The sequence below is a fragment of the Hippocampus comes genome, unplaced genomic scaffold (genome assembly GCF_001891065.2).
Source record: "Hippocampus comes isolate QL1 unplaced genomic scaffold, H_comes_QL1_v1.1 scaffold259, whole genome shotgun sequence".
Classification (NCBI taxonomy): domain Eukaryota; kingdom Metazoa; phylum Chordata; class Actinopteri; order Syngnathiformes; family Syngnathidae; genus Hippocampus; species Hippocampus comes.
In genome coordinates, this window is record NW_017805147.1 from 19,259 (window position 1) to 38,997 (window position 19,739).

The 19,739-nt window shown below is 43.3% G+C and overlaps 2 protein-coding genes and 1 non-coding gene across 4 annotated transcripts; all 3 read left to right on the forward strand.

Moving 5' to 3' along the window:
* The first annotated feature begins 50 nt into the window (after positions 1-50).
* trnak-cuu (transfer RNA lysine (anticodon CUU)) lies at positions 51-123 on the forward strand. Its single transcript has one exon. It is a non-coding gene; the product is annotated as a tRNA-Lys (tRNA).
* A 369-nt stretch (positions 124-492) lies between these two features.
* Positions 493-4,851, forward strand: riox1 (ribosomal oxygenase 1). The gene is made up of 15 exons (XM_019867961.1): positions 493-623; positions 916-1,050; positions 1,150-1,286; positions 1,548-1,647; positions 1,762-1,875; positions 1,961-2,067; positions 2,149-2,256; positions 2,549-2,583; positions 2,658-2,836; positions 3,085-3,189; positions 3,264-3,405; positions 3,536-3,656; positions 3,737-3,836; positions 3,913-3,999; positions 4,107-4,851. The coding sequence occupies exons 1-15, from the start codon at positions 537-539 to the stop codon at positions 4,164-4,166; spliced, it is 1,617 nt and encodes a 538-aa protein (XP_019723520.1). The 5' UTR covers positions 493-536; the 3' UTR covers positions 4,167-4,851.
* Positions 4,852-6,102: 1,251 nt separating this feature from the next.
* On the forward strand, positions 6,103-13,241 carry cpsf2 (cleavage and polyadenylation specific factor 2). Of its 2 annotated transcripts, none has more exons than XM_019867959.1 (15): positions 6,103-6,373; positions 6,562-6,735; positions 7,264-7,423; positions 7,509-7,614; positions 7,941-8,070; positions 8,298-8,413; positions 8,864-9,051; positions 9,129-9,419; positions 9,595-9,695; positions 10,012-10,215; positions 10,294-10,446; positions 10,530-10,752; positions 10,933-11,247; positions 12,270-12,404; positions 12,876-13,241. In XM_019867959.1, exons 2-15 carry the CDS (start codon positions 6,587-6,589, stop codon positions 12,966-12,968), a joined length of 2,364 nt encoding a protein of 787 aa, XP_019723518.1. In that variant the 5' UTR covers positions 6,103-6,373; positions 6,562-6,586; the 3' UTR covers positions 12,969-13,241. The 2 variants fall into 2 exon arrangements, with proteins under 2 accessions (XP_019723518.1, XP_019723519.1); XM_019867960.1 differs by having other exon boundaries at positions 6,103-6,266.
* Positions 13,242-19,739: the final 6,498 nt, after the last annotated feature.

Here is a 19,739-nt window from a genome sequence, read left to right on the forward strand (position 1 = left end):
CTCAGTCTTGGTTCTGATTTATATTATTAATAGTCCACTCGGTTTATATCGCCCGGCTAGCTCAGTCGGTAGAGCATGAGACTCTTAATCTCAGGGTCGTGGGTTCGAGCCCCACGTTGGGCGCAACATTTTCCTTCTCTGTTCAAATTGCAACCCCTTACCTTCTGCACTTGTTTTTTAGCATGAAAAAGCATGTTTGTCCTCCCCCTCAGCTATAAAATGCAACCCATTACCTTCTGCTAGTGTTTTTTTTACCATAAAAATGCAACGTGACGGAGGTTATTGTTTATGATTCTTTTTTAAAATAAAATGTAGGAAGTAAAACACAGATTATGTGCATTGTGTAATGACAATAAAGATTCTAAATCTAAATTATGAATTAGAGAAGAGGAATTTTACATGGACAGCACATGTAGTACTTGTGGGGTCCCAATGAGGGCGCAAGAAAAGATGTCAAAGCGCAAATTTACAGAATATTAGCCGAAGAAGACACGAAGCAAGTCGCTGTTTGATGACATCATTGTCTACGGTGCGAAATGGAGAGAAAACACATGTCAGCTTTCTCCATGTATCAAACGCTACCAACTCAATTGCCATCTTCTCCTAAGAAGCGTTCATTGCAGGTAAAAGCGAAAGAGGAAAAAAAACATTTTTAGGTGGTTTAGATTTTTACATCTGAGCCATTGTGCTCTTCAAACGATGCACCAGGTCGGGTGTTGGTAACGTGACGTGAAACATTTTAATGCCCAGTCTACCAATGGTCAATGTAGCCATTGGCATCCTTTTTTATTTTCTGCAGAGTAACGGTACTCTCCACTTCACACCCCAGATTAATGCATGTAGTTATATGCTCCCATGCTTTTATACGTATTTTTATGCTGCATGCCCTCTTTTAAATCTTGTTTTATTTTCTAGACGGCATCTAAGAGAAGGAAAAGAGGGAATGACGTTGCAAGCGTAAATTCTAATAATATCGCAACACAAAGTAAAAAGAAGAAAATGAAAGCCAAGAATCATGCAGCAGAAGTTGGAATCCAGGAGGTGGCTGAAGTGAGATTCAAACTTAAATTGATCCAACCTTTTGAGGATGTATTGCCCTCTCTGTCATATATGGTCAAGTTTTGAAGAGTTTTTATGTTTCAAACACAGCCGGAGTGTGTAAAGGCGGGTGAGGAGGCACTAAATGTGTTACTAGCTGAGTTGGCACAGATGAACAACAGCAAGGAGCGTGCCAGCACGCTTTTCCAGTGGCTGATCAGCCCTATCCCCACCAAGGCCTTCTTCAGGTAGATGGATAAATTGCTTTTGCAAAATTTGACCATCCTTTGTTGATGGCTGGGTGTTATGGCCTTAAAATCCACAAGAACCCCCCACCCCCTCCACCTCTACACTTACAGTGTTCTAAAGTTTTTCTTTGTTTTTCTTACTTTCATCTGGAATTCCAGTGCAAAAGTGCCAAATACATTTGATTAGATCAATTTCATCGACCAATATTCCTTTGCATGTCAAGTATGTATTCAAATACCATTCTCGTTTTCATCTCCAAGGGAAACATGGGAAAAGAAACCTGTCCTTGTTCAGCGTAAAAATCCCAACTACTACAAGGGAATATTCTCCACAGAAGAATTTGATCGTATTCTTCGACAGGTAAAAATAAAAAACAGCCCCATGTGATTCAGTGTTTGCTTTTAATTCTCAAGACCGAAATCGTAAACCACATGCTCCTGGTGCCATTTTTCTTTTTATTTAAAAAAAAAAAAGGAGGATGTTCAGTATGGCGTGAATCTAGATGTCACAAGCTACACAGATGGCAAGAGGGAAACACACAACCCCCCTGGTAGAGCACTGCCATACACTGTTTGGGACTTCTATGAGGTATGTTAATACATACCATCGTTATTTGCATCTTTAGAAAATTTTTCATCTTTAAATGTGAAAAAAAAAATGGCTATTTTCCCAGAATGGCTGCTCTCTCCGTATGCTGAATCCTCAAGCGTTCTCCTCCACCGTGTGGAATGTGCTGTCCATCTTGCAGGAGCATTTTGGCAGCATGGCAGGCGCCAATGTGTGAGTAGGATGTCTACTCGTGTCACAATGGAAGATTAGGTTTTAATCCTCGTCATGTTTTTTTTTTTTTTTTCACCTCAGCTACCTGACGCCGCCCGACACACAAGGATTCGCCCCACATTATGACGACATTGAGGCATTTGTGATTCAGCTGGAGGGAAAGAAGCACTGGAGGGTCTACAACCCAAGGTGAGATGACACAATATAGATGAAATGCAGACACTGTTTTGAAAGAGGCGCAATGATTATGATCCGACTGTTGGTGACTTTGGAGTAACATCAAGCTATAATATTGCATTAAGTTACATAAAACGCGTTTCTGTTATGAGGATCAAGCTGTCGCTTTACAAGAAAAAGTTAAAATTCTTCAAGCGGAATCATATTCATTGCTGAGAGCTGTGGTGTATAAAAAAAATTGTATTTAATAATATGTCAGCTGAGATGCAAGATTTGTTCACGTTGTGTTGTAACTTCCCTTCAGGTCAGACGACGAAGTCTTGCCTGTGCTTTCAAGCCGTAAGTACACCAAGTACAACAACACAAAACAGTAGTTCCTACTTGTCTTAGTGGTGGTGTTTTTGTATTTCCAGCTAACTTTAACCAGGCAGAGATTGGGAAGCCCATTTTGGAAGTCGTGCTGGAGGCAGGAGATCTGCTCTACTTTCCCAGAGGGTTCATCCACCAGGGCGACTGCCTCCCTGATGTGCACTCCCTGCATATCACCATCTCCTCCTACCAGAAGAACAGCTGGGGCGATTTGCTGCTGAAGGTAATGAACTTGCATCACAGTAAACAAATACGATAAACTAGAAGTCTCTAGGTGATACGAATTGAACAAAAATACAGTAAAACTACTTACTCATTGACGAAGCGGTCTATCTGAAGGTGAAACCACTCAACGTTTTGAATCTAATAAGGACAATCGCAATAGAAAATTAACAATAATATGCACAAGTCTTTTTTGTTGTTTGGTGACTATTTTGGAGATGGAGTAGCACCTTACGGTTCTCTTTCCAGATGGTCCCTACTGCTCTCGAAATCGCAATGGAGGAGGATGTGGAATTCAGACAAGGCTTACCTCTGGATTACCTCTCCTACATGGGCGTTCAAAACTCTGACAAGGTGTGCCTCTTCACCCGACGTCAACATTTCGCACGTGCTTTTATCCCAAATCGGCCTTGTTTGCTCTCATGTAGGATGATCCACGGAGGGCCAAGTTCTTCTCCAAAATCGACAACCTCATGAACAAGCTGAGCAATTTTGTTGCAGTTGACGCCGCTGTGGATCTTAAAGCCAGAGAGTTCCTTCATGACTGCTTGCCGCCGAAGCTCACAGCAGGTGGGCCCTTTTTCTGTACTGCGGTTGTCAATGTAAATTTGTTCTAGCACGGACGCAATTATACTTGAATTACTGCAGTTTCTGAGCACGTGACTGATCCCAGCTCTGTTTGAACTCACCCCTCCTGTAGATGAAGCAGCCGGCAGTGTGCACGGAGCACCTGCTCGGTGGGAGGAAGGGCGCGTAAGGAATGCAGGCGCATATATCACAAGCCAGACTCGGGTCGCACTCCTCCGAGCAGGATGTGCCCGGTAATTTGACTTACGGAACAGAATGTATGTAAACAAGCGATTTTCAGCTTACACAGTTTTGGCATTTCTTAACGCCCAAGGTTATGCAGTGATGGAGATGCCGTCCATCTTTACTACACCACCGACAACTCCAGAGTTTATCACAAAGAGGAGCCGAAAAGCTTTGAAATAAAACCTGAGGTAGACGTAGAACTAATCTGACCTTTGGTTTTAACTTTGTAAATGTAATTCTTCTAAAATGATTTCCTTCCTCCAGTACACAGATGCAGTCGAGTTTCTGATCCACTCATATCCTGAATTTGTGAGTGTGGGCAGTTTCCCGTGTGATTCTTTACAGGAAAAGGTGTGTGTTTTTCTTGCTCCTATAATGGAGAATTTTTGTATCAAGGTACAAACAGACAATGATGGGTCGGATGTTGCTCATGTACCCGCTCTTCTGTTCCTCACCAGATGTCTTTGGCCAAGCTACTTTTTAAGGAGGGGGTCATCCGAATGGAATCATTTCAGTAGTAGCTTCACATCCTTCGGAAAACTGAATTCGAAGAATTAAAATAATGGGATTATGTAGTAGTCGAAATACTGTACACAATCACCAAACAGGAATCTCCAGATGCTTTCCAAATGAATGCTGAATCACATCGTAAGTATGCTTGCTCTTCGATGAAGGGGCATTAAGGCCTAGCTGAAAAATAAGTCATAATATTGCGGTAATTAAGAAATTTAAATATGTGGCTGCAGTTTTTCACGCTTAAGGTTTAGACAAGCAGCTGCTGTACATCTCTAAAAACCTGACACATATTCATCCAATAACATCCTGATTTTGAATGTTGAAAAAATGTATGATTCATAATGTTAACCCAGCCAGAGGCCACTTCAGTTTGTTTACATTTTTCTGTGGAATAGACAATTTGTTACATTAAACTGACATTGTTTAAAAAACAAAACAAAAAAAACAGACTTTGTTTTTATCATCCATTTTCGGTAGCTCTTGTTTACATTAGGAGCTGGAGCCTACCATTCACACTACAGGTTATGGGATAATTTAACATATTTTTTAATACGTTTATTCTTACTTATGACTTTATTCTCAAAGCATTCTTTTTTCGGTGGAGCTTAAATGCTCTTGTACTTTACCCTGTGTACAAGTTGGGACGTTACAGTTTGAGCTAAGTGACAAAAATGTCATAATTTTTTTCCCTTTTTTTTAAATAAAAATAAAACTGAGTTTGATGGGAAAGTACATTTATTGTTGGTTGATACAACTCAAAAATAAAGACACATGAGTCTTTTTAAATATTCTTATTTCAGCATCACCCATCAGCCATTCACACTGCGGACATAGTGGATAAACAGAGGTGAAGAAGTCTATTTCCAAGTCACCTCCTCACCAGGCTTCAGCTCCCTGCAGAGAATAGAAATATGAAGGCAATCAACACATTTGCTTTGAGAGACAACCTCAAAATATAATGTAGAATCCAACCTGCTGTATAAAAGACTTTTGTTCCTGAAAGCGGTCAGCTTCTTGTCCTGTTGCTTGTCGAGGTACCAACCGATCACAAAGCCCATGGGCACCAGCAAGTTCATCCAGTGTTCACGGGCGAAAGTAATAAAGTTGACCATGCTTGCTGCAAATACAAAAAGAGCCAGTAAGACTTTAGTAAGAATCTTGACATTCTTGAGTCAAAATACTGAAAATGAACGATAACAAATAACAGCAAATATTTAGGTCCAAATCACACAATTTTGGGGGTGGTTCTGTCGTATTCAGTAATAATCAAATATACAGTATATTGATTTATGTGATGCCCTACACATCAACTGTATAGCATGGCATTGGAGCAATCACGTCTGCATGACCGGTGGCCATTTCTACCTTGACGCAATCGTAGAAGTGAGATCGGAGAGAACGAGCAGTCAAACAAAGCTCACCTGGAGTACATTTTAGAAGGGCTACAGTGCCGACCATTTAAAATTGTTTAGCTTATCGTGACCGCGTTCAGGATAAACGGTCTTGAAAATGAATGTATCGATAGCTAATGGCCTAGCACTATGTGCAATAATCATTTTACATTATAATCTTATAGTATTACAATAATTAGAGCATAAATATGGCAGCAATTTTAAGGAGGTTAATAGTCACAGAGAAAACGTGTATTTTATATCTTTAAAAAGTTACCTTTTGTTTACAGAAAGCTATGTACGGCCTTCTGCTATTCACTCACCAAACAGAGGACATTGGAATACACCATCTGCGCCGACATGAGTGGGTGGTTTAGCAAATTGTAGGTATCAAAATAATACATAAGAATATGTCTTTAGCAATTCCAGAATCTCAGTTTATAAATGTAGTCTCTAATAGGTCCGTCCAATAATTTTATGGAAACTAAATCAATTCGTTATTGTTTATAATATTAGTCAGTATCTGATGGCGAGTTAGTAGGCTCTCATGCACTTTGACATATGATGCAGCGGCAAACATGGCTGCTGGTGGTGATGCTACGACGCTAGCAAAAATGTCCTAAAAGAAACATTAAAGAAGAATATCATAATTATTTTCTTGTTCAACCACCCCAATTAAATATTTAAATCTAAATGTTATCTCAATGAATGGTACGTTTAAAATCTCGAGGTTATTTTTTACGTAGCGCACGCAGAAGCGTAAATGCAGCTAGCGAGTAGACTTACCGGGTAGTTTTTGAAGCGTGACCCGCAATTGTGTGAGTATGTTTTTACCCAAATGTGTTGAATAATTAGTGGCTAAAGTTGAATGATTTACAATTACATTCTAGGCCGATACAGTTTTAAATAACGATAGCTTCCTTTTTGTGTCTTTCCAGACACGCACTTGGCCAGTGTAGCTCGTAATTCTATGCTTGAGGTTGCAATACATGTATTGTTTTTCCAGCGTGAAGACAAGTGAAAGAGCCACGATGACGTCCATTATCAAACTGACAGCTTTGTCAGGGGTTCAGGAGGAGTCCGCTCTCTGCTACCTTCTCCAGGTGGATGAATTCCGCTTCCTTTTGGACTGTGGCTGGGACGAGAACTTCTCAATGGACATCATCGATGCCATAAAGCGGTAATTGGATTATTTGTCTTATATTTAGAAGGAGGCTACAAAGATAAAAGATGGGGAATGTGCAGGCGTTCAACTTCTTGGGGAGAAACCGCTCAAAGTGAGGGAGATTGTGAAAGAGCACAGACAGGATGGACCTGGTGATGACATTTTCAGCTTTGATCTGTGACAAAAAGAGAAGCAGACAGTAATTCTCAAGTGGTGTGTCGTGACTGTTAATTGGGTCACAAGCCATTATAAGTGGGTCATTGACAGGTAGCAAAATCGGTTTGATAGGACGGTCGTGAAGCCAGCCATACTGTATGATAGCGATAACAATGGAGGTGGCGAAAGTTAAGAGACTGAGATTTTCCTTGGCAGTCACGAGGAGAGACAGGATCAGGAATGAGCTCAACAGACGAAAAACACAGAGTGAAAAGCGACAGATGCCAGATTGAGATGGTTTGGACATGTGTTGTGGCGATATTGCGAGAAAGATGCTGCATATGAAGTCGCGGGTAACCTGTGGGCTATCTATAATTGTTCTTGCAGGCATGTTCATCAGGTTGACGCCGTGCTTCTCTCCCATCCTGATCCTATACACCTTGGAGCTTTGCCGTATGCTGTGGGTAAATTGGGTTTGAATTGTACCATATATGCAACGATTCCGGTCTACAAGATGGGTCAAATGTTCATGTATGACCTGTATCAGGTGAGAAGGATTCACAGGTGCATTTACATACAGCTCAGTTTTGCATACAGTATTAATTCATTTTTCATCTCTTTTCCCTATTTAGTCGCGAAACAACAGCGAAGATTTCACTCTGTTTACCCTTGATGATGTGGACAGTGCTTTTGATAAGATTCAGCAGTTAAAGTATTCGCAGATTGTCAATCTGAAAGGTGAGTTAAGTTGTGTTATTAATATTTGTTGGCCTAAATGTTGGACTCGCTACAGTGGTTATAGTCACGACACCCCTGCTCAAATGTTATTTCAGTGTTTTCCACCACAATGTGACCCCCCCCCCACCCCCCCATTTCTTTTTGAGAGAGCATTGGAGAATAAATAACTGCACGAGTGTGCACAGCCTTTTGTAACTGACGTGGGTCTGTTTGGAATCAACCAGTCACATCCAAGTTCATGTTAAATAATGGGAGTCTGGTCACACTTGCCAGGGCCATTATTTATACTGCATGCAATGTAATCGTCATTTCTTCCTCTCTGATAGGAAAAGGACATGGTCTTTCAATTACACCACTTCCTGCCGGTCACATGATTGGTGGGACCATTTGGAAGATTGTGAAAGATGGGGAGGAGGAGGTTGTTTATGCTGTGGACTTCAACCACAAAAGAGAAATGTAAGAAGGGATAAATGTTGCATGTCGAGGCACAAAATTGAACATCGCTTTGAATGCGAATGGTTAAACTGGTGACCAGTCCAGGGTGTCCCTTGCCTCTCGCCTCAGCTACGATCTCCAGCTCGCCAGGAAGCCTAATGACAACAAGCACTATTAAAAATGGACTGCGAGTTGGATAGTTATTCTCTTGCTGTACCGACCGACTTTGGTTGATTTTCTATTTTTAGCCACCTGAATGGCTGCACTATGGAGAGCATCAGTCGACCATCCTTGCTCATAACTGACTCCTTCAATGCGGCATATGTACAACCGCGCCGCAAACAAAGAGATGAACAGCTACTCAGTAAGTACTGTAATTGTTCAGGTAACAATTGTATTGTAACTGTTGTATTGCAAAATGCTCCTTTTTCTGCTTGCTTGATCTTGTCACGTGTTTCCCATTATTGAGCCTAGACAATTAAAAAAAAAAACGATAAAAACATTCAGGCACACCACCAAACAAAAATAGTATGAGATATGGTTACACAAGTTGATTACAGTTATGTTGTACAGTCTAGTGGAAGAATGCTTGGGCCTGAAAAAAAAGCTTCATTCAATACACTATTGTATACGTAATAATTGTAAAAAATAAAGACGACTACTTCACGGATTTCACTAATGTGTTCTTTTTGGAATGTAACCCCTGTGATAAATAATGGCTTACTGTATAATGAAAATAAATGTCAAAATTATAAGCAAGGTCTTAAAGGTATTTTTCCTCATCTCTGTCCCTTTTATTACCCCCCCTGCAAAGCCAACGTAATGGAGACACTCCGTGGGGATGGTAACGTGCTTATCGCTGTGGATACAGCTGGGCGGGTGTTGGAGCTGGCTCAGCTCCTGGACCAGATTTGGAGGACAAAAGATGCCGGGCTCGGAGCTTACCCACTCGCCCTACTTAACAATGTCAGCTATAATGTTGTGGAGTTCTCAAAGTCCCAGGTGTCGGTCTTGCCTTCAGTTTTTTTACTTGTCAGGTTCAATGCAACAACAGGAGTTGATGCACAATTGTATCTCAGGTGGAGTGGATGAGCGACAAGCTGATGAGGTGCTTCGAGGACAAGAGGAATAACCCTTTCCAGTTCCGTCATTTGACCCTCTGCCACAGTTTGGCCGACCTGGCTCGGGTTCCCAACCCTAAAGTGGTGCTGTGCAGCCAGCCGGACCTCGAGTCTGGCTTTTCTCGAGAACTCTTTATCAAGTGGTGTCAAGACAGCAAACACTCGGTCATCCTGACTTACCGTACCACCCCTGGAACACTGGCCCGCTACCTCATTGACCACCCGGAAGAGAAGATGCTGGATCTGGAGGTAAGAAGGAACAAGATGAATATGTTCAGAGGAGATTTCCATTTGTCCATGCGGAGTTTTTACTGCCGCTTTACACTAAAGTGCATATAAAAAAAAAAATTTATTTTGTTTGTTTTTTTTTTTTTTTTTTTTTTGATAAAACAATCACGTGTTGCTCTGTTGTTTGTCCTGACAGGTGAGAAAAAGAGTGAAGCTTGAAGGAAAGGAGCTTGAAGAGTACCTTGAAAATGACAAATTAAAGAAAGAAGCGGCGAAGAAACTGGAACAGGCAAAGGAGTAAGTCAGGTTTATAGTGAAGCGATTCTATAATTGGAAAAATAAGACATTTTTCAAAAGATGAAAGTAACAGAACTTTAAAATATGCACAGCAACAATAAGGTCCAGAATGAATTCATTTCTTCGAGATGAGTGGCAATTTGGCTGCATCTCAGACATTGCATCATATTTTCGGCATGTTGAGTGTGTGCGATTGAGCCAATCGGAGCTAATCCAAATGCCGGTTTGAATGTTACAATGTTTGCGGATTTGAAAATATTAACAGTTCACACTTCAGCATGGACAAAGCTGACACTTGACGCCGGCACTCTTGCAGGGTGGATGTGGACTCCAGCGATGAGAGTGACTTGGACGAAGACCTGGATCAGCCGACGGTGGTCAAAACCAAACACCACGACTTGATGATGAAGGGCGAAGGAAACCGTAAAGGCAGTTTCTTCAAGCAAGCCAAGAAGTCTTACCCAATGTTCCCAACACACGAGGAAAGGATCAAATGGGACGAGTACGGAGAGATCATCAGGTATCCCGTTGAAGAGATTGCCGCAACCTCTGGAAGTCGAGCTATTATGTGTCAGTCGGTCGTCCTTTTTGATTGTAGGATTGAAGATTTTCTGGTTCCTGAGCTGCAAGCGGCCGAGGAGGAAAAAAGCAAACTGGAATCCGGCTTGACCAATGGCGATGAGCCGATGGACCAGGACCTCTCTGTTGTTCCCACAAAATGCGTATCTAGTATTGAGAATCTTGAAATCAGGTGAGTGATCACCGACTTGAACTCGGCGGTTTAAAATCCAAGGAACATCATTGTTGAAACATTATTCTGCCTCCCCCTTGTAGAGCCAGAATAACATACATAGACTATGAAGGTCGCTCCGACGGTGATTCCATCAAGAAGATCATCAACCAGATGAAGCCCAGGCAGCTGGTGATTGTCCACGGGCCTCCGGAGGCCAGTCTGGACCTGGCTGAGTCCTGCAAGGCTTTCAGCAAGGATCTCAAGGTGTACACCCCCAAACTGCAGGAGACCGTGGACGCCACCAGCGAGACGCACATCTACCAGGTCAGCCGTGTATCCTGTTCTCCAGCTAGCGATGGGCCCGATAGGTCAACTTATTGATTCTTGGTTAATCAGAATTTTCGAATTCATTTCTCACTGGTTGCAGTTACGATTGTGATAAGGGAAGAAATTAAACCTGTAAGTCAAGGCCCCAGTGTACCGACATTTTGGTTTGCGCTGAAGGTGCGGTTAAAAGACTTCCTGGTGAGCTCCCTGCAGTTCTGCAAGGCCAAAGACACCGAGTTGGCGTGGATTGACGGCGTGCTGGACATGCGTGTGGTAAAAGTCGACACAGGCGTGATGCTGGAGGAGGGCACCAAGGAGGAGCCCGACGACTCCGAGCTACCCATGGACACCGCACCCGACCTCGGTATTGATAACAGTGCCGCAATGGTGGCGGCTCAGCGGGCCATGAAGAACTTATTTGGAGAGGACGAGAAGGAGCCGTCAGAGGAGAGTGATGTCATTCCCACGCTGGAGCCGCTGCCCTCACATGAGGTGAGTGAACTGATTTTTTATTATTTTTTCAAACCAGGTTTCTGTAGTCACAAGACTCAATTTCACTCTCAGTAGTCAGCGTAGTTTTATTTTAAATCTTATTTGGATATTTGTGTGATTTTATTAATCGTGAACTAATTACACCACTGCCATAGAAACAGAACTCCACCATAAGCTGAAGTATATGTGCCGGTGTTGCCTCATTAGGTTTTTAGGATTCTGTTGAACAACAGTTGAAAAGAGACGTTTGACTTCCACTGGTTAATTTCTCAGTGACTTTACTATTCCTCTGACATGACTTGATTTCAAGTCATGTCAGTGACCCGGGTGTTTTTTTTTTCCCTTTCATTAACAGAGCGCTTTCAATTATTTTTCCAGCGTCTGTCAATGTATCTTCTCCGGGGGCCGTCTCCTTGGCCTCTCAGGCTAGACTGACTTAATTTCAGTTCATTTTGCTTTTCATGTAAATTAACCTCAACCCAAGGAGAAACTCCAAGCAGCGGATGACTTTTTGATCTTGCTTGTAAAAAGGTCTCGCATCAATGACTTGAAATTCCTTCCCAACAATGCTCTTTTGTGTGCTTAACAGGAGTGTGATATTTTCCCCTGTTCACACAAACACAGTCACACACACATTTCAATTATGAAAAGTCCCTTCTTGTGGGTCACAAGTTTTAGAGTGCAGTCATTTAGTTACGCGGCAGTCAAAAATCTCAGCAAGGGCTCTCCCTATGATGCATTACAGCAGACGAAAACCACAGCAATATTGTTAACTGAGTACCCCTGTGACAGTCTCAGTCAAAATGGAACATTATCATCTTTCATCTTGATGAAAGCAGATTATTTGATACAGTGCTTGTACAGGGGCGTCCGCTATGTCATGTTGCTATAAATTGTCGCATTGACTGAAAATGGGTTTTAATTTGTATTAATGTAATGCATTCACAAGGGCATATAACCAATCCAGCCTGTCCTTGGAGTTAATGTCCAACTGCTGTACCACGGCTCTGTGCTCCATCCAGGCGCCCGGACATCAGTCGGTGTTCATCAACGAGCCCCGCCTGTCCGACTTCAAACAGGTCCTTCTCAGGGAGGGCATCCAGGCTGAGTTTGTGGGAGGAGTGTTGGTGTGCAACAACCTAGTGGCTGTCCGCAGAGTGAGTGATCATTTTTTTTTACTCTCACCATTTTATTTGATTGATGAAAAAAAGTGTTTATTAATGAAACACAACAGAACATTAACTAAACAAGAAGCACAATTTGCCAAAGTAGGGCAGAGAACCCAGAGGCTTATGAATCGTCTCGCCTCAGGAAAAGGAAAAAAAAAAACCCACCACCACCACAAGTGAAACTGAACAAGTCAAATAAAAGGAAAAGCAGGAGCAAACCAGGACATCAACATGAAAATGTATAATTGACAAGAACTTAAAATAGATGCAACTCAGAACATGAACTCAAAGAGATGCTCGGAACAGTCGGCGTCAAGTGCAATGAAAGCGGAGAAAACTTGAAGCGTCTGATGCTTTGATGTCAAACCGGTGAACATCCCTTTAGTTTACGTGCCGCGTAAGATTGCATGTATTTCAAAGGTGAAATTGAGGTCTCGCATTTTTCTGGTCTTTATCCAGACGGAGGCGGGACGCATCGGCCTGGAAGGCTGCCTGTGCGATGACTACTATAAGATCCGGGAGCTGCTGTATCAGCAGTATGCTGTCGTATAGCAGCAGCAGCCACCACCGAGGCCGTCCCTTACGAGGACTCTACGCAGAGGAGATGACCCTCCGCTGCACCCTTGGGTACCTCCAGCTGAGTCCCCAATACATCCATTGTACAGTTTCACTTTATTTTATATTCCATTCTTTATTGCTAGATGACATTGGGAGGATGCTGTTCTTTTGTTTTGTTTGTTTTATACTGACTGATCTCTCTGTATGTGACAAGAGATACCTCTCCACTTCATTTTGACAGTAAATACAAAATTTTCCTAGTCTGAATTTCTGTATTTGTGTAGGATGCACAAACAATAGTTTGTCTGTAAAAGCCACATCACAAGTATAGTACTTTATACACTAGGGGTGTGTGAGCTTTTGAGCTCAAGGGCCACATTTAAAATGGACTGAGGGGCCCTGGCATTTGGAGATGAGTTAAAAAAAAAAAAAAAAAGAGGGTGCGGAGGCCAAATGTGTCTATGATGGATTCAGCCAAATAAACAGTACTTGATTAATTTGAGGGGACTAAAGTCATATAAAAAAACAATACAAATACAACCTTAAATTACACCTACCAGCCCCTATGCCCCAATCGGCTTTGTTCATGTAGTAATGTTGATTTAAGTGATGATACATCAAAATCATATCCGAGCTTTTAATTAGCCTAAAGCTAAGATAGGGAGAAGTAATTGCTTTGTTATGTTTGCTTTATTGGCGAGCTTCTCCCCAAAGGTAAAATAATGAAATCATTTATTGCAAATGATTTTGCGGACCCCAAGATTCAGCTTACAGAACCCCAGTTGAAGAACCACTGTCTTACACACAGGCAAGTTGGGGAAATCTTGGGAAAATGTCAATTTAGATGGCCAGTGTGAAAGCAGCTAGTGTTGCTTTTTTTTTTTAAATACAGAACTATAATCTCAAATGTCAGCTTTTTGGAAGGAAATAGAGTGCAGATGAGCTCAATGCTGCCTGGCATGTTACGGCACAACGTTACACAACACTCAAGACACGCAACTCTAAATTCAGTTGGTCCCTTAACGTGTGAGACGGGATAGACCTGCTCCATATGTAAAGCGACCTGTGCTTTTTGTGATATGTCGCAATCCAAATCAAATTGAATTGCATGCGTACTGGCGGCACGGTGGATGACTGGTTAGCATGTCCGCCTCACGTTGCAGAGGTCCGGGGTTCAATTCCGGGCTGCGGCCCTCCTGTGTGGAGTTTGCGTGTTTTCCCGATGTCTGTGGGTTTTCTTGAGGTACTCTGGCTTCCTCCCACATTCTAAAAATATGCATGGTAGATTGATGGAACACTCTGAACTGTCTCTAGTTGTGACTGCGAGTGTGAATAATAGTTTGTATGTGTGCCCTGCCGTTGGCTGGCAACCAGTTGAGGGGTCCCCGCCTACTGCCCTAAGATGACTAGGATAGGCTCCAGCACGCCCGCGACCCTCGTGAGGATAAGCAACTTGGGTCATGAATAGATAGATGACAAACCCAAACCACATCCTCCACCTGCAGATGGAGACATTTCCGTCTGTTTCTTGCAGACGGTGTCAAGCGTTGTCATGCAGCAGGTTCATGTGAAACATACAGGCCGTTTGACATTGTCGCCCGAAGAGACAAGTGGGCTGGAAAAGACCCTGCGCCCGCTGTCGTGCCACGAGCTCGGATTAGCCCTTCTCGTTTATCATTTTGGGATTGCTGCAGCCAAACAGATTTGAGCTCGCTTTCCTTATCTATTTTTGGACACAGCAGTGTATTAAAAAGATGGGTGATAAGAGGGCTTGTCGGTGGCGAGAGGACGGGGAACGGTCATGTGGGCAGCCTGCAGCTGGGGTGGCGCCTTCTTGACTTGGTTGATTAGATTCACGGCACCGTGCGAATCCCCAGCGTAGCTCCGTAAATTGTGAGATTGATGTCCTCCTAGCAAGTGCGCATTATTTGTAACCTCTCTCTTTTGACACACAGTCTTATCAATGTGTCAACTTTGCATAATGGGGAAAGAAATGTTTAGGCGGTCATAAATTGTTGTTTGGTTGCTATCAGACACCCATCAAATGTGTGACATCTCTTTCAGCCAATGAACCTCTATCTCTCTGTTGGACCAGAGACCTTAAATCAACAGACGCCTGATCAGGTGAAGTGTCTGGTGATGTAGCAGAGAACCTCAAAGGGAGGTCTTCAAAAGACTGGCACACAGCGATGGCAATATGGCCTCTAATAGGGTAGAAACAAGTTGATGCGGCAAGATGACAAGACTCTTAACCAAATCATCGCCATCCGCTCCTCTTGATCACCGCCACTTCTCACGAACCTTGCACGTGCCCCGGGTGTGATGACAAGGGGGGGTGGGGGGCGACACTCAAACGGGACAACAAAAGTGAGTTGGGTGAAGGAGGGAGGGAGGGAGGAAAGGAAAGGAGAGAAAGTGTGTGTGACGTGTGTGTGTGATCATGCACATGGTTGGAGGAGTTAGATTCCAGCACGGATGACTGGCTGTCATGCAAGCGTGTTTTGACAGTTGCATAACATACAGTTTTGCACTTTAGGGACATTAAAATTTTAAATGCTCTGTTTTAATCCATGGCTCACACACAAGACGTCACGCAGAAAGGCACCAATTGTGCCTTTCAATTATTTGTTCACTCTCGCTGCTGTGAAGAGCTGAGCAATACGAAGAGGCCAGAGTAAGGAATGGGGGGTGGGGGGTGGAAGCATGACTAGATTGTAACCGAGCATGCCATCCCTTTGCCAATGCCGTCACTGCTTTTCATTTTGATAATTGACCAGCCACGCCAGAAATGTCCATCAGCTAATCCTCTTAGTTTTCATAATGCTGACTCTGTCACAGAAGTCCCCTGTTTTAATGTAACAAGCGGCTAAACCCGGTGAGCAGACTGCAGAAAGCCCCCCCCCCCTCCTCCCCCACCCTCGGGGGCTCACTCTGCCCCCTAGAGACCCCTTTTTGGAACGACACAACCTGTCAGAACAATCACAGATCAATAGTGTAGCTCCGTACTGACTCGCCCTTGGCGGCAAAACTGGTCTTGAATACAACTGAAAAATTGTAGTCATCTCATCGGAGGATCTGCAGAGTGGGTAGCTCTTTCCTTTTGTGTGGAGGATAGATGGAATATAATCCCTTTTCTCCTCACTAAGCAGACCACTTTATGCCGCTGACATAATCATGTGAAAGTGGATGCTTTTTTTTTTTTTCTTATGTCGTCACAAAACATTCAAACCTAGCGTAAGGCACATGAAATCCCGCGCTAAATAATAGGAAAGCATCTTGTAAATCTGCCCAAATGTTAATCGTGTGGAAAGTTTTCATGTTTGGTTATTCCTCTTTTCTGCCTCAGCACCCTAATCCCCCTCAAAATCTGATATGGTTTAGCCGCACAATGTGATATAATCGTTTTTATCTCAAACGATGAAATTGTAGTTTCGAGATGTCCCATTCGTTGTTAGCGCGCAAAAATAGAAGAATCTTTTCACCAAATTACCAATCGCAAATCTTTTCTTTTTTTTTTTTTGGACAGCTTGTAATCATGAGAATTGAGGATGACTTTACCCTACCTGATTTTGAGTGAGAGGCAGGACTGGTTGCCAGTCAGTGGCTTTTTTTTTTTTTTTTTTTAAGCGCCAAATCATGTGAAACTGTTTTACTTACATTCTTCTCCCTCTCGGAGCAAAACAAACCTGAGCAGTTCCTTGTTCCAAAACTCGAAGCATGTTGCTGACGTCAGGTGGGGGAATCCAGTCGAGACAAATTCAACTTGGGACTTGCTTGGCTAAAACTTGTGAAACCTTTACTTTGACTTGTTATTCGTGACTTGATCTACATGATTCCAAGTGTTTGCCTGTTTACATTTAGCTCCAACGTCATCATAAAATCCACAAAGACAAGTAAATTAGGTGCACACACTCTTACACTCACATGCACACACATACATACACTTCCAGACGGTCAACAGAACACAACCTGTCCGGCGCACCCCCCCATCTCTTTGCTCTCCGCACATCACACGGACCCGAGCGTATGTGATGTGACACGACTGACACAACCTTGAGAGATGCGAGGAGACCCTGCCGATGATTAATTCAAAGCCGGAGAGCAGAACGAAGATTAGCTGGCTGTGGCTGTGGGTGTGGGTGTGTTTACGCCTGCAGACCACTATTGCATGACACAAGGCCATGTTGGAGGGCTGAATCATTGCCGCTGAATGATGTCCGTGTGAGAATGACAGGAGCCCAAATAGAAGAACGTTTAATCCATACCGGTTAGTCAGCGTTTGTCTGCATGCGTGCTCTGGTCCGATGGCACCACCAATCGTCATTTTAAAACCTTCTCCACTGTTAACGTGACCTTTGACCTATACAAGTCAATGATAAAATCAATAACAGACCCGAGATTCATCCTCGGAATGTTCATCGAGAAACATAATACTTGCTGTCTTATTTACTCTAGAAACAACGACAGCAGCCCAGAAGACAACTCGAGAATAGTCAGATGGGTCTGTTCTCTGCCCTGTTTACCCGTAACACCTGTGCGGGCATACAAATAAAGCGACAAGACAGCCACAGATTGTTCAACACTCACAATGAATATTTAATTTTTTTTTTTTTGTTGCCCTGCCGTTAACTGAGAAGTCTTTCCAAGGAGCAAAAATGCGAAGCTCTCCGGAGGATGCCAAGCATGTACTGTTCTTCCAGCACCAGCCGTTGGCCAGAGAGGGCCTCGATTAAAAAGTAGACAGGTTGTGCGGGGGGAACAAAGAGATCGTCGTGCCTCCATCTGTCTGCTCGATTCATTAGAAAAGCATCAAATGCAATGCCAGCGCTGCATCACGGAAGGTGTTAAATTTGCTTTTTTTGGGCCACGTGTCATTTGGTCAGCTATGCATATCGGGCACACGCCCTAGCAGAATCAGCTTATTTATGGGATAGCGCAGCATAACATGGCTCTCATGCAACACGGTTAAAGGACGTATTATATTTCCGCTGTCCCTTTTGTCTGTTAATCCAAACACAACGCAAAGACACTCTGAAGTCACGTCAAGGACGGAATGTATCGCTGTCATGTACAGTTGCTGCTTTCATTACTGTTAAAGGGTCATTGACGCATTATATGTTTGTGCATTGTGCGTATTATATAATAGATCGCTACTTGGGCAAGTTAGTAGCGCAACAGAATGACAAGACTAGTGGCTGGAGATCAGTTCAGTGAAGACCCCTTGGCTAAAGTCAGCTGGGATAAGCTCCGGCTCATCCGCAACCCTACGTGAGGAACCCGTAGTGGAACAGAAAATTGATGGATGGATTTAGGCTGCAAAAAAAAACAAGTATAAAACAATTTTGTACTGTATGAAAAAAGGTTCTTCGATGTTCCCGCAATTAGTCCTTTAAATACGTTTCACTGAATGGCCATACTTGTTCCATGGCTCTGTAATACTCTCCCTTAAAGTCGGACTTTTGATCACCGCATCGAAACGCTGACTCATTCCCACGATCACGAAGATAGAATCTGAAATGAGCAACTACGACTCTCGTGGCAATCATGCGCGACTCGCTGTTAACACCCTTGACATCAAGCCATTCGTTGACGTGCAGCGCAAAGATGTGACTCATGCCTGCCATTTAAACCAAACAACACATTTACACCAACTTACTACTCCCATTTTTCGACATCATCCCACATTGAAACACCCCCACCAGACCAAAGCAGGAAACCGGCGTCCATTCGCGAGGAGGAGGTCCAAAAGAGGCCCCGTAAGTGTGTGTGTGTATGTTTGACCAAAGCGGCGAGTGTAAAGTCGTGGCTAAATCTCTGTAAGCAGGCCCTGGCATTGGTCCCCAATTGCCTGCCTGCTGTGTGGGCAAGGGCCCGGAAGGGACGTAATCCCCTGGCATGGATGGACTCACACATGTTGATGGGCATTTGTGTTTATACAGTATGTGCATGCAGAGGTTGAAGGATAAAGCCAAGAGTTGCTGAGACATCCAAAAAAAAAAGGAAAAAAAAAAAAGCCCTGATGTGAAGCCATGCTTAATAGCAGCCTTCACATGATGTCTTGCATGCTGTTTGGAGATGGTGTGCTGTGTTTTTTTTTTTTGGGGGGGTGGGGGAGATCTGCCCGATACCATCCTGACAGGGCCGATCTTGAGCTTATGTAACCTTTTCGTCTGCAGGAGATGGCATTGCACAGCATTTTTTACCTTTCCTGCTGCTCGGTTTTTAAGTGGGCAGCCGTGGGGGGTGGCAGAGTTGACATGTCGGTTCAGCCTTGACAGGCTCTGAGTGAAGGACAAGGCAGCCCCCCCCCCCCTCTCATCTTGGCACTTAAGGTGACCTCTGTCTACACCAGCAACTTCATCATTTTTTTTTTTGCAAGGAAGTATAGGAAGTAGACATATAAAAATAAAAAACAATTTGTTTACCAAAGCTATCTCATTTATTTATTTTCTTTACAGTTTCTTTTGAATTATTGCAACGTGTCCTTGGGTGTAGGTTGGAAGGCGCTTATAAATTGCTCGTCCATACATTGAGGAGGGGGTGGGGGGCGTAATACTTTCCTTGCCACGGGCACTGGCAAGTCGTGCTACGCCACTGGAGGAAGAAATTACCGTCTGGTGGTTGGCCGAGGATGTCTGACCTCACTTATTGAGCCCGATATCAAAAAATACAGATGGCAGGTAACTTGAAGGCCATTTATTAGTTATTGGTAGATGAACTCAGGACCTGGGAATTATTGGCTTTTGGTTTCATAAGACACTATTG